Raw genomic sequence first — 12,362 nt, 5'->3', positions numbered from 1 at the left:
ACCAGGAAACTGAGGCTACAATTTGCACGAGCTCATCGAAATTGGACGATAGAAGATTGGAAAAACCTCGCCTGGTCTGATGAGTCTCGATTTCTGCTGCGACATTCGGAGGGTAGGGTCAGAATTTGGCGTCAACAACATGATCAACGGTTATCATATCAACGGCTCAGGCTGGCGGTGGAGGTGTAACGGTGTGGGGAATATTTTCTTGGCACTCTTTGGGCCCCTTGGTACCAATGGAGCATCGTTGCAACACCACAGCCTACTTGAGTATTGTTGCTGACCAGGTCCATCCCTTTATGACCACAATGTACCCAACTTCTGATGGCTACTTTCAGCAGGATAATGCGCCATGTCATAAAGCTGGAATCATCTCAGACTGGTTTCTTGAACATGACAATGAGTTCACTGGACTCAAACGGCCTCCACAGTCACCAGATCTCAATCCAATAGAGCATCTTTGGGATGTGGTGGAACGGTAGATTGGCATCATGGATGTGCAGCCGACAAATCTGCGCCAACCGTGCGATGCCATCATGTCAATATGGACCAAACTCTCTGAGGAACGCTTCCAGCACCTTGTTGAATCTATGTCACCTAGTATTGAGGCAGTTCTGAAGGCAAAAGGGGGTCCAACCCGTCACTAGCATGGTGTACCTAATAAAGTGGCCGGTGAGTGTAGTTAGTAAAACTCTAAAAGACCAGACATTTAACCACGACACATCCATGTTATTCTTTTCTCCCCTTCTTTTTGATCGACCTCTCTCCCTTTTTGTTTTTTACGCATGTAGAACTGTGAACGGGGACTATTCGCCCGTTCATTTTGAACATATATTTGAGGTCAATCACCGCCGTTAAATGAGAACGTGTCGGAACGGGCTAAAGTTAGGGGTCATTGTTGACGAGACCGCTAACCCAAATATCTCCGTCCCGTCGCTGCTGCTTCATCAAGCTGGATCGCGCCGGCGGGTTTCGGTATCAGTTCATCAGACTGCGTAACAGTGATTGGATTTTACCAATGTGACAGCATCAAGCGGCGGCTTTTAACACCTTTTATTGGTAAAAGGGGCGATGTTGTTGTTGTTTCTGAGCTTCTAACCGCAGCCTGTTCATCCACGATGGGTTCATTGCAGAGAACGAATTCCCCCACGGGGATTAATAAAGGAAAATGATGTAAAATAAAAATGACAAAAACTCGGGTGCAACCAACAGGTTGTGGAAACCCATGAGAGTCAGATCCTGGCACACAAATGTATCTTAAAACTGAGCAGTGAAAATATTTCACAATCATTTCAGTGACTTCACATGCGTTTACATTGACGACCTTTTGTAATAATCCAAGAATCCCACTTACAAATGACCAATAATTATCAGTTAACACTTTATAGCCTCAATAGTTTTATTTGTATTTCTTATTCTCCCCCTTTTTTTACTGTTTATACAATTTCCTACTATTATTTATCATTGTTATGTTTGGCTTAATAGATCTATTAGATCGATATAGATCTATTGTTCTAGATCTATTGTTTACTAAGACACTTTATAGTTTCACTGAGACACTTTATAGTTTATAGTTTATTTTTATTTCTAATTCTGCCTTTTTCTTTTTATTATTTATTACTGTTATATTTTCTGTAACTCTGGCACAACAATTTCCTTCGGGATTAATAAAGTTGTTCTTATCTTGTTATCGATCGATCGATTTATTTATTTATTTATTTGTATTTTTTTATTTTATTTTTTTACCATACTCTAGATGTTCACAACTTTAATGCTGCTACCCCATATGTACCCCATTCTTCTCTATCCATCCATCCATCCATCCATCCATCCATCCATCCATCCATCCATCCATCATCTATCTATCTATCTATCTATCTATCTATCTATCTATCTATCTATCTATCTATCTATCTATCTATCTATCTATCTATCTATCTATCTATCTATCTATCTATCTATCTATCTATCTATCTATCTATCTATCTATCTATCTATCTATCTATCTATCTATCTATCTATCTATCCATCTATCTATCCATCTATCTATCTATCTATTTCCTTCGGGATAAATAAATGTGTTCTTATTCTCATTCTAAGATTCGTCCCACGCGATGCCAGTCTCAATATCGCGTTCTTTTTTCCAAACATGTGTAAAATACATGCTATGTTACACCTTTTTCTTACGACCCCTTTCTTAAAGTCAAAGCAAAAAAAAACAAAACAAAACATGAATATCTTAAAGACGAGCTCCTCAATCAGCTGAAATGAGACGCCTGGTTGTCATGCTTTGTTTCCAGCAGTCATCCATGGGAGACTTGACTGCCAGGGACGGGGTTTGCTAAGTAAAAGGTCTGACATGCAAGCAGACAGGAAGATCTAATTAAGATTGTTCATTAGATGAGCATCCCCAGCACAGGGATCCTTATCAATGTGTGCTTCATCCAGCTGCAAGTCAAGCAAACTCTCCTGGAGGGCAGGGCTGTATCTCTCCACTCCATCACTCTACCTCTGAGCGCTAGACTTTTAGACACATCTAACGGATAATTTCATATTTTTGACAGTAGTCACTTGTTATTAATGCAGATCCGCTCATCAGCTTGGGGGGGGGGGGGGAGTCAATGTGCTTATCACAGCCTCCCGATACCTTTTTTTCACTCATCACACCCGGAGAAATCACCAGTCTGGATACATTTAGATCAACTTTTATACAAAGAGACTGTCAAACTCTGCTTTTTTTTTTTTTTTATCCTCGTTGGTCCCACCCTGCACACATCCTGCCTGTTTTTGTTTATTTCTTTTATTCTTGTCATTGCTGTTGTCACTCTATATTGTCGTTCACTTCTGGTTGTGTATTTTTCACCCCTTACCGTTCCTTTATGTTGTCCATTATCGTCCCTGATCTTGTTGTTGTCGTTTTTGCCGCTGTCTATTTATTTGTGGATGTCTTGCTAGCTTCTGTCTTCTGTCTCTCTATTTATATTCATATTCACATTTATTCTACTTTTTTATTTTTTGACATTAAAACTGTTACGCTGCTGTGACAAAGGCATTTTCCCCTATGGGGAAATCATATCTTATCTTATCTTATCTTATCTTATCTTAGCTGTTGATGACATCTCATCAGTTTAGAAGCAGGTCTGGACGAATTGAGTCATTTAATTTCAGCTTTAATTTGAAGAAAAAACAGAAAATATGTGAAAATGTATTTTTGTAACGGGCCACCTGTTTTTTTTTTTTTTTTTTTTTGTTTATGGAAACAGAAAATAGTCCTATGCTTCTTTCTGATGACAGAACTCAGAATCCGACGCAAGCTGTAACTACCCGCAAGGCCTTTATGGATATTAGTATAAAAGAGATCAACAACGGACTAACATTTACATCAACACATTAATATAAAACTAACTAAACTATTTAAAAATAAATGTGATTAGTCAGGCTGTTTTTAACTCAGATTTATTTTTCAGGGTTTTTTTTTTCTATTTGTGTAATGTATTTGTGCTACATTAATGAGTTTTTGTATTTCCATTATTTTTCTTTTTCAAATGATATCATTGGTTGACCATTGGCAAACTTTTTAGAGAGATATTTTGTTCATTTGTATGGGGGAGAACTAAATAATGACTGAATTTTCATTTATTGGTAAACCATATTTTGGATTTTCTACATTCTGCTCCTACAGGTTTCAACTGATGCGCTTTATTTCGCTGTCAGTGGTTGATGGCACATGGCCTTGGGGCGATTTACCGTCAGACGGTAAATAGCAAAAACATTTTCAAAATGTGGAAGTTGAGTGTGGGTTGTTTTTCAGTGTCTTCAGCCTCCGCGTGGTGTTTTCTCGGGTTTTTGTGCTTCATTACGCTTAAAATGTTTTCACCACTTTGATCACTCGTCCCTTAGCCTAGCCGCTATTTGTAAAGAGAGGTCACAGTAGTGCTGTCACTGCATCTCCAAAACCAGAGCATACGCTATACGATCACATTAAACGCTGCCACTATATCAAAAGTCTTTTTTTTTTTTTTCCCTTATCTGTGTTAGTTTACTTTCTGGACGGTTTTCTGTCACTATTGCAGAATCTTTTTTTCGGCAGACCTCTCCCCCATGAAAATTCTGAACAGAATGGCAAGTCATCAATGAGAATTAGGAGATAAATGTCCTCTAGCCAAAGTCATGGACTCGGAGTGTAATAGAGGCACAAGCCAGGAAACTTTGTCACCTCTGTCGGTGTGTCTGAACAAGGTTTTAAAAGAACAACCCTGAAGCTCTTGTCAAAGATGACAACAGACTTTGTCACTACTGATGAAATATGTAATTACACCTTCAGGCTCAAAGTTTAAACTGTTTTTCGAGGACTCTGAAGTAACACCCAGAGATTTGACTCACATGCCCTCATTGTTGACAGTTATAGGAAGCCTGTATGGCACAAAAAGACGGATATTGCAAAGGGAAAGGATCGGGTCTGTAACGTCATCATGTAAAATACATCAAATTAAAGAACATTTTTACAGCAGTTTTATCCATTGATATTTTCTACATAGAGTCGATGGAATTTTTTTGCGCTATTTGTCCCTAAGCCGTCTCGAGCCCAGATCTCAATACTGGGTGAAACGCTAGGAATACACCTCAACGCTATTATTCCTCATTACAGCAATCGATTTTTATAGCGCACTAATGAAAGGGTGTAAAAATGGCAGAGATCAACCAAACCGCTGCTGGATGAATTGCATGGAGGATTTCTTTGGCGTGGAATCCAACATGGCTTCCTATTTAGCTGGTCACGTGAAACATTTATCGGAAAGTCATTCCTGTAAGCAGTGTTTTATTATGGTACTAAAAATGCAACCTCATTCTTATTCTACAAAGCATAGATTTTCAGCACACCTTCCATCCATCTTTGAACTATGCAACCACATCTTACCAACTATTTTCAAAATGGCTCAACACTGTTAGTAAAACATGGACGGAAACTCAGACCTTAGTTTAAAAGTGGATTTGTAATAGTTGTTTCTTAGATAGCCGATGAAACTCGTAATGCCACTGTAGCCTATATTACAGTGGTTCTTAACCTGGGTTCGATGGAACCCCGGGGGTTCGGTGAGTCGGTCTCAGGGGTTCGGCGGAGGTCAAGACACACATTGGTGATGACATCACCGGCCGCAGGTGATCACGCTACATAGCTCGGCCTATCCGTGCTGCAGGGATTTTGGCGCGCTCAGTTGTAGTAACTTGTGACTGTCGTGATGGTACGTCATGTGATTTCTTTCTTAATGTTTTAATCCCTTCATACTAATTATGTCGGGCAAAAAAAGAAAGCGGTCGGAAGAACACGTACAATACGGATTCACATGTATGACGGAACGCGATTGGAATCGATGTCCTAACCGCATGATTTGCAAAGACAAGATGAGCAATTCTAGTCCGGCACCGGCCAAACTAAGGGAAGGCTTCCTTCAGCTGCATGGAGATGGGAGCTACAAGAACATAGCGCTTGCTGGATTCAAGGTGAAGGGAGCCAGATTCCATGAAAAGGCTCCTCTGCCTGTTCTTTGTACCCATCGACGAACCGATCCTCCATCCAATAAAGAAGGGTTCGGTGAATGCGCATGTAAAACAGGTGGGGTTCAGTACCTCCAACAAGGTTAAGAACCACTGCTATATTATTATACGCAACCCTGGGTGGCAGACGATGGGTGGGTGGGTGGATGGATGGATGGATGGATGGATGCTCTTTGGGCAGTTTCCCCCCCTGAATTTATCCAAAGTTAATCAAACCCGTGGTTTTATCCTTGGTAAAATAAGACGCTCCTTTGTTCCCTCGGCCATCAGACTGTATAACAGCGGTCTGGTCGTCTGGACGTCACACAACTCTGACCGTCCGGAGGTTCATCTGTGCTGCCGCGGCTTCGCCACCTCACCCATTTCTTCACGCGTCGCGCCCCAACGCCGGTGTCTATTTTTTATGCTCGTTGGTCTCAGCCCATTCCTATCCTGCTGCTTTTTGTTTATTTTTGTCATGGCTACTGTCACTGTTTAGGTTTCAATCCTAATGTCTAATTTCACCCTTACTGTCTGTTTTTTTTTTTTTTTTCCAATCTGTTGTCCATTATTATCCTTGATGTTGCTGTTGTTGTTGTCTGTTGTCTGTCTGCTGTGTATTTATTTGTGGATATTCATTTTTATCGACACGATAACTGTTACACTGCTAGGACAAAAGAATTTCTCCAATGGGGATCAAAAAAGTTCATCTTATCTTATCTTACCTTATTTATTTTTTTTCTTATCTTAAAAACACGAAAAACATTTACCTCTGTGTCTGACTTTCGGATGTTTATAAATTAGTCATTGTAGGTCTTTTCTTTGGTTCCAGTTATTATTTGACTTAACACATTACACAGTAACCCCAGATACACAACATTTTGTGCTCAGTTTGTTTAAATTTTGTGCAAGTTGATTTGAACTCTGTCCAAATGATCTGAAGAAAAAAAAAAAAAAAAAAAACATCAGTTAGCATATTGTCTTATCCCAGGAGCATCTTCCAAGCCACCTGAGAGACAAAACCAAAACATAACCCAGATCTTTTTTTTCCTCAAAAGTGATTTTTGTCTTGTTTCATTCTGCGTATCAGTTAACATTTTATCCCCGCTGTCTTTGTATTTCCTATATTCATTAGTATTCCATCTTGAAACCGTCCACCTCCATGCTAAGAGGCTGGCTTCTGTGATCTGGCTTAGCAATATGCCATACATGCGCCACATCTCTCCAGACCTGACCACTATCGCAGGGGGACAGATAACCATAACATGGTCCAGAGGTGATTGGGGGCTCAACACACCTCTCCACTCATTGACAGACTACCTTTTCTTCTGTTGCCCAGTGCTCTGTGGAAATGGCTCACCTGTTTCCCTCCTATTGTACTTGGCCTTTTATCAGCACAGAGCAGACCGGCTAGGAGTTGTGTGTGTGTGTGTGTGTGTGTGTTTTTTTTTTTTGCTAGTTGTGGCAGAGGGGGGAGGAGGGGGGCATCTTTCATGGACGGCAATGACGGCTGACATTCTCAGAAAAAGCAGTAGAAGTTCTTTTCAGCAAGAAACACTGGGAGGGAGGAAAGAGTAATGGAGTCTGGCTATTACCCGCGTAAACTGAGAGCTAAACACCGGCATCAACATAAGAAAACCAAGCTCCTGTCCAACACCAAAACCAATACCCACCCCCACTTGTGCATGCATGCACACACACACGCACACACACACGCGCTCTCACACGCAACATCTCCTGCCTTCCCTCCAAAGCTCCCTGCCTCAGCAGAAATAAAAAACACATTCTCTCCATCACTGACTGATGCCGTGGGCTATTCCCATTTCTCTACCTGTCTCCTGGGAAGAGCTTTTATATTCATGGAGCCACTGTGGGAATTTAACTTCTGGAGAATTTAACTTGCAGAAAGATGCTGGGAGATTCTGCTTGTGCAAACAGTATTTTTGTGCTTTCTTAGCAACAAGCTCTGACAACCACGGAAGTGGATGAGACGATACACATGTTCTTGAGATGGTACCGTGTTGCTGCACCTCCTGGTTATAGTAGAATATAGAAACTCAACGTCGACATATTCTCCGCTTCTTTGGTTATTACATTCTTGACATTGGAGAAAACAACAAACCTACAAACAAACGGTGTCTTTTTCTTTTTTTTTTAAGGTTTTAAAAATGAGTCCGCTTAAAGTTTTGTTGTAATTTATGCGGGGTTTCGATTTTGCATCCAGACGTCTACGCTGTGTTTTTTTTTTTTTTTTTCATTTATTTTGTTTTCCCAGCATGTGACTTGCAATAATAGTTAGTGATCTTGCACAGGTGTTCGTTTCTTCATGAAGTGTGTGTTCAAATCTTTTTCTGTTTGACTTTCCAGCAAGGCCGATGTTTAGTGTTTTATGTTTGAACAGCCTGAACCATTAACTGAAATGTATATTCATTATATTCTTCTTGTTGCAGCTCCATCTTTATTCTCTTAAAATTTCTTTTTTCTAAAAACATCCTTGGATTTAATAGTTTGAATGCTTTGCCATTTAAGTGCTCCTGAAGAGACGGTGAAAACGTTGATAATGTAAAACACTTTAGCTCTCGAATAACATTACGCGGCAGCTGTCGTCATTTGCTGTCGTCTGTAATTAAACAAATTATAACCACTAATAACGGGAATTATAAACAATACGGGTGACCAATATTGTACCGTATAGTTTTGTTTAATCTTCCTATTAATCTCGTCTCAGGCCGCCTCATTTCCCCGGCCGTCCTAATCCGTTTTCCTCCCAAGACTCGCTGTTTCCGTGCTTTTCGGCTCACGCTGCTGGAATCCCTCCTCCGCTCCATCCTGCTCCGGTCGGGATGCAAATAGACGATATTTACCGGCAGCCGCTCCATTTTGACCGATCCATCAAAATGCATTTGTCAGAACAATTTTTTTTTTTTTAGCGCTGAAAGGTTTTCTGAATCAGTCGCAGCACTTTTAGGCGTCAACTCGGTCTCTAGTTTCTGTCACAGCAGCCATGTTACCTTTTTACTCTCCTGTTATCTGTTTTTTTTTTTCTCTCAATCAAGCTGTTTCTCCTTTTTCTCTTTTTATTTTGTCTCAACTATAAATTGGACTTGACCCGTCTGGCTTTGACAATTTTTTTTTTTTTTTTTTTTTCACATTTCTTTCTATCATCTCTATTTTTTTCCCTTAATATTACAGTCCTTACATTTAAATTAGACACAAAATATAGCTAAAATATGTCGAGATATCGCATTATTTCTGCCACTTCTCAAATGCATTCGAATGGAAAAACCGCGCCGTCTCTTTTCGCCAGATTACAAAATAAACTAACGACGTTGCAAGCCAGAAGACCCTTACACACACACACACACACACACATCCTCTGCGAACATTATACCAGCTTTGCCCACCTGAGCGTATGCGTGTGTGTGTGTGTGTGTGTATGTATGAAAGTAAATGTCAGAGTGGAATAACGCATGAAATGCTCTTTAATCAACCAATTCTGGAGTCTTAAGTCTCTGTTATCGCTTAATGTGCTTGAATACGTCTTTGTCCACCGGATTCCCGGAAACTGTGTTTGTTTTCATGTTACTGGAGTGAAATAAAAACGCAATAACAACGTTTAGAACGTGTCGTGGCAAATTCTTGTCGCGGAAACCGGACTTAAATTTCTTAACTTGAGGACGTTTGGCTTCTTCAGCTCACCGAAGAAGCTTCTGGGACGAGGGGGAATTTCAAATCCGGTCGCCACGACAAGAAGATTTCCACAAGAATGCTTAGAATATCGAGCTGGGAACTAAATAAAACCCTGCCATCTCAGGAGCGTTGCGTTCAGGACATCCGTCTTTTGACTCGATAAAAATGCGGCGCTATGACACGGCAACGTCGGTCGATGGTCGCGCCTGATTTGAACGCATTTAAAAGGCGTCGCTGTTTGAAAGGGGCTCCGTATAGAAAGTAAATTCTGCCGGTCGGACGTTTCCGATACAGCTTGTGTGTTAATCACATTCGGGAAGTTAAACCGGAAACGTGCCACAACCGTTGCTCACTCAGCGATAACTTTAACCGATCAACCGGTTGAGAAACCGAATGCCACGCCTTCAGATATAGTCTATTTTTTTGATATAATAGATAGTAATGCGCACAAATATTTCCTCTTGCTCCTCACTAAAGCCCGCGCTATGACATTTTCTTGTGCCGGTGATTACATTAGCGTCGTAAACAGCTTTCCGTGGATCGGCCCCTGGGTGACGATGGTCAGCTCACTACGATATAGCGATTTTAATTCATCCCTCAACTCACTTACGGACTGTAAACCCTCCACCTGGATATTTATTGCAGCTACAGTTTTAATCTTCTGCATTTACTCGTCATTAAGATTTATCGTGTCTGGCTGTGACACAGGTATTCGCTACCAAATGAGTGTTTGTTATCAAATCCTATTATGGGTTTTTTTCACTGAGACTTTGAGCTGATGCTAATTTTTTCTGGGTATAAAGAAAAGAAATTCATATCAATGAATCTGTTCATTTTCATACACTTTTAAATGTTGCCACAGGAGAGTCATTTTATTTATTCCATCGATCAACGTTAAAAATGTAAAGCCAATGTAAGAAAGTCATTTAATTGTACTTGGAAATTATAATTACACATTAAACACACATTAAGGCGTTGAAATTGAACATCGGCAGAAAAGAGATTTCAAAATCGGCCAAAATGGGTGTCAACATTTCTTTTGAATGCTTAATACCCAATTTATCAGTTGCTGATGAGCCGAATACCTTTGTTATTTTCTTGCGAGTGTTCCGATAAAACGTTTGATGACCCTTGTCATTTCATCAGCCGCGACAAAATATCAAAATCAATCGAATCAATCGATCAAAATGATCAAAATAGCGGAATTCACGCTAAAAAGTCGGCTATTAAATCCGGGGGATCGAAAACTGTTTTTTTCTGTCCCAACCGCTCGCGATAGTCATGTTTATGACACGTAGTGTAGATTTTTAAGTATATTAAGATGTTGTCGAAGGGGGATTGAAAGAATGGTTTAAAGGGTCATGTTTACGTAGTTAAAGTTGTACATCAGTCATTGGAAAGTCAGAAAAACTGCCAATTATTCTTTTTTTACGGTGTCCGTTACACTGTAAGTCAACACTAAAACAAAAAGAAAGAAAAGCACCAAGAAAAATAAAATAAAATAAGAATTGGGTTGAGATTGTTCAACTTATTTTGAATATGCAGAGAAGATTGCTTCATCTGTGCTTTGCTGCTTAAACGCTGAATGCAATTTGCTTTTCGCTGTCGAGCTGCAGCAGCAGCAGCGTTTAAAGCGCGTTTCACCGTTTTTGCATCAAGACACCTTTGCGGTTTATTTTTCACAATGGGACCCCCCCCGCTTTAAGCACCCTTGGAAAAAAAAAACAGCCAAAAAAAACAAAAAAAGCGGCGGATCAAAAAAATGAATATTGTTGGATAAATAAATGGTGTTTCAACCATTCTAAAATATTCTCTTATCACTTTTAGCACTTGAGTTGATAAAACTCCAGAAATAAGGCAAACAGATGCTTCTGGGTCTGTTTGGCAGAGAAAAAAAAAAAAAAAGCTGATAAAAATGACTAGTTTAATGACTAAATCATTTGAAATAGAAATAATTAACATTCGAAATGATAGAGTTTGACTATGTCACCAAAAAAAGTACTTTAGATTGATTATGAGCATGATTTTGGATTACTTTTGTGATTACAGCTATTAGATTTGTGATTGCTAAGAGGTTATAAAATCACTCCTTTCTTTCTTTTGATTTCAGGAAAGCTCACCATTACGCCTTTGACTTTTTTTTTTTTTTCTGGTGTTTTGATATTCACTTACCTATTTATCTAAGCTTGGGCTCAACTTTGTTCGCATTTCAAAGACATCGCTGATGTTTCTTGTAATGAAAGGGCAGTTATTTGATACTCATTAACCGTGTTGTGTGAAAGAATGTCAGTGCTTGAATACCACAGGGGCCCCTAATCTAAAGCTTTGAATTGTTGTCCATTAGCATTCTGTAATCACTGTGCACACACACACACACACACACACACATGCGTTCGCGCACACGCACCGTCATCTATGGAGAAGCAGCTGCTCAATAGCTGTTTGTTCATGTGAAATGTTGTTGACCTCTGCATTCTTTCTTTCTCATTCCGTCTTTTTTTTTTTTTTTTTTTTTTTTTTTTTCTTTCCTGCCCTCCAGATGGTCACAAGAACGAAGAAAATCTTTGTAGGAGGATTATCAGCCAACACAGTAATTGAAGATGTGAAGCACTATTTCGAACAGTTCGGCAAGGTAAGAGCGGAGTGTCGCATCTCCATCCTCCCGTTCGACTTTGCGGTTCGAATATCCGAAAATAGTCAGAGTGTTTTTTTTTTTTTGTTACCGCCGTGTTTTCTGAGGCAGATGGTCGCTGCTGCTTCTCCTGCGATGTCAATTTTCCCCGGTGATGTTCTAGTAACACTGTAAAAGTGAGCTGGGAGTACCTGATGACACGGTGGAACCAAATGAGATGATGCACATCAGTTTAATGAGTGTATCCAGTGCCGTGCAGCCGTGAGAAAGAGGGACCTGCTTCATGTCGGGAGAAAAAAATACGGTATTTCAGAAAAAGAAATAAGAGTCATGGCGGCTCATGTTTAATTTAAAACCACACTGTGATACATACATGCATACAAACTAATATGTACACACTTACACATGTGTGTGTGTGTATATACTTACATGCAAACATACGTATCGGGGTTTTGAAATAATGTCAGATATGAAACCAGGCAAGGAAACTTTTCCAGATTATTAA

At 39.9% G+C, this 12,362-nt stretch overlaps 1 protein-coding gene across 4 annotated transcripts in view; it reads left to right on the top strand.

Moving 5' to 3' along the window:
- msi2b (musashi RNA-binding protein 2b) overlaps window positions 1-12,362 on the top strand; it is a 289,929-nt gene that overhangs the window by 64,029 nt on the left and 213,538 nt on the right. For all 4 annotated transcript variants that reach the window (XM_086141248.1, XM_086141241.1, XM_086141232.1 and 1 more), the window contains exon 6: window positions 11,765-11,857. In XM_086141248.1, coding sequence (XP_085997374.1) covers window positions 11,765-11,857 — 93 coding nt within the window. The remainder of the gene's footprint in view (window positions 1-11,764; window positions 11,858-12,362) is intronic.

The sequence above is a fragment of the Fistularia commersonii genome, chromosome 3 (genome assembly GCF_037954325.1).
Source record: "Fistularia commersonii isolate RoL2024-O1a breed Wild chromosome 3, RoL_Fcom_v1.0, whole genome shotgun sequence".
Classification (NCBI taxonomy): domain Eukaryota; kingdom Metazoa; phylum Chordata; class Actinopteri; order Syngnathiformes; family Fistulariidae; genus Fistularia; species Fistularia commersonii.
The sequence above is the reverse complement of the archived record's forward strand: the minus strand, read 5'-3'. Positions and strand labels throughout refer to the sequence as shown.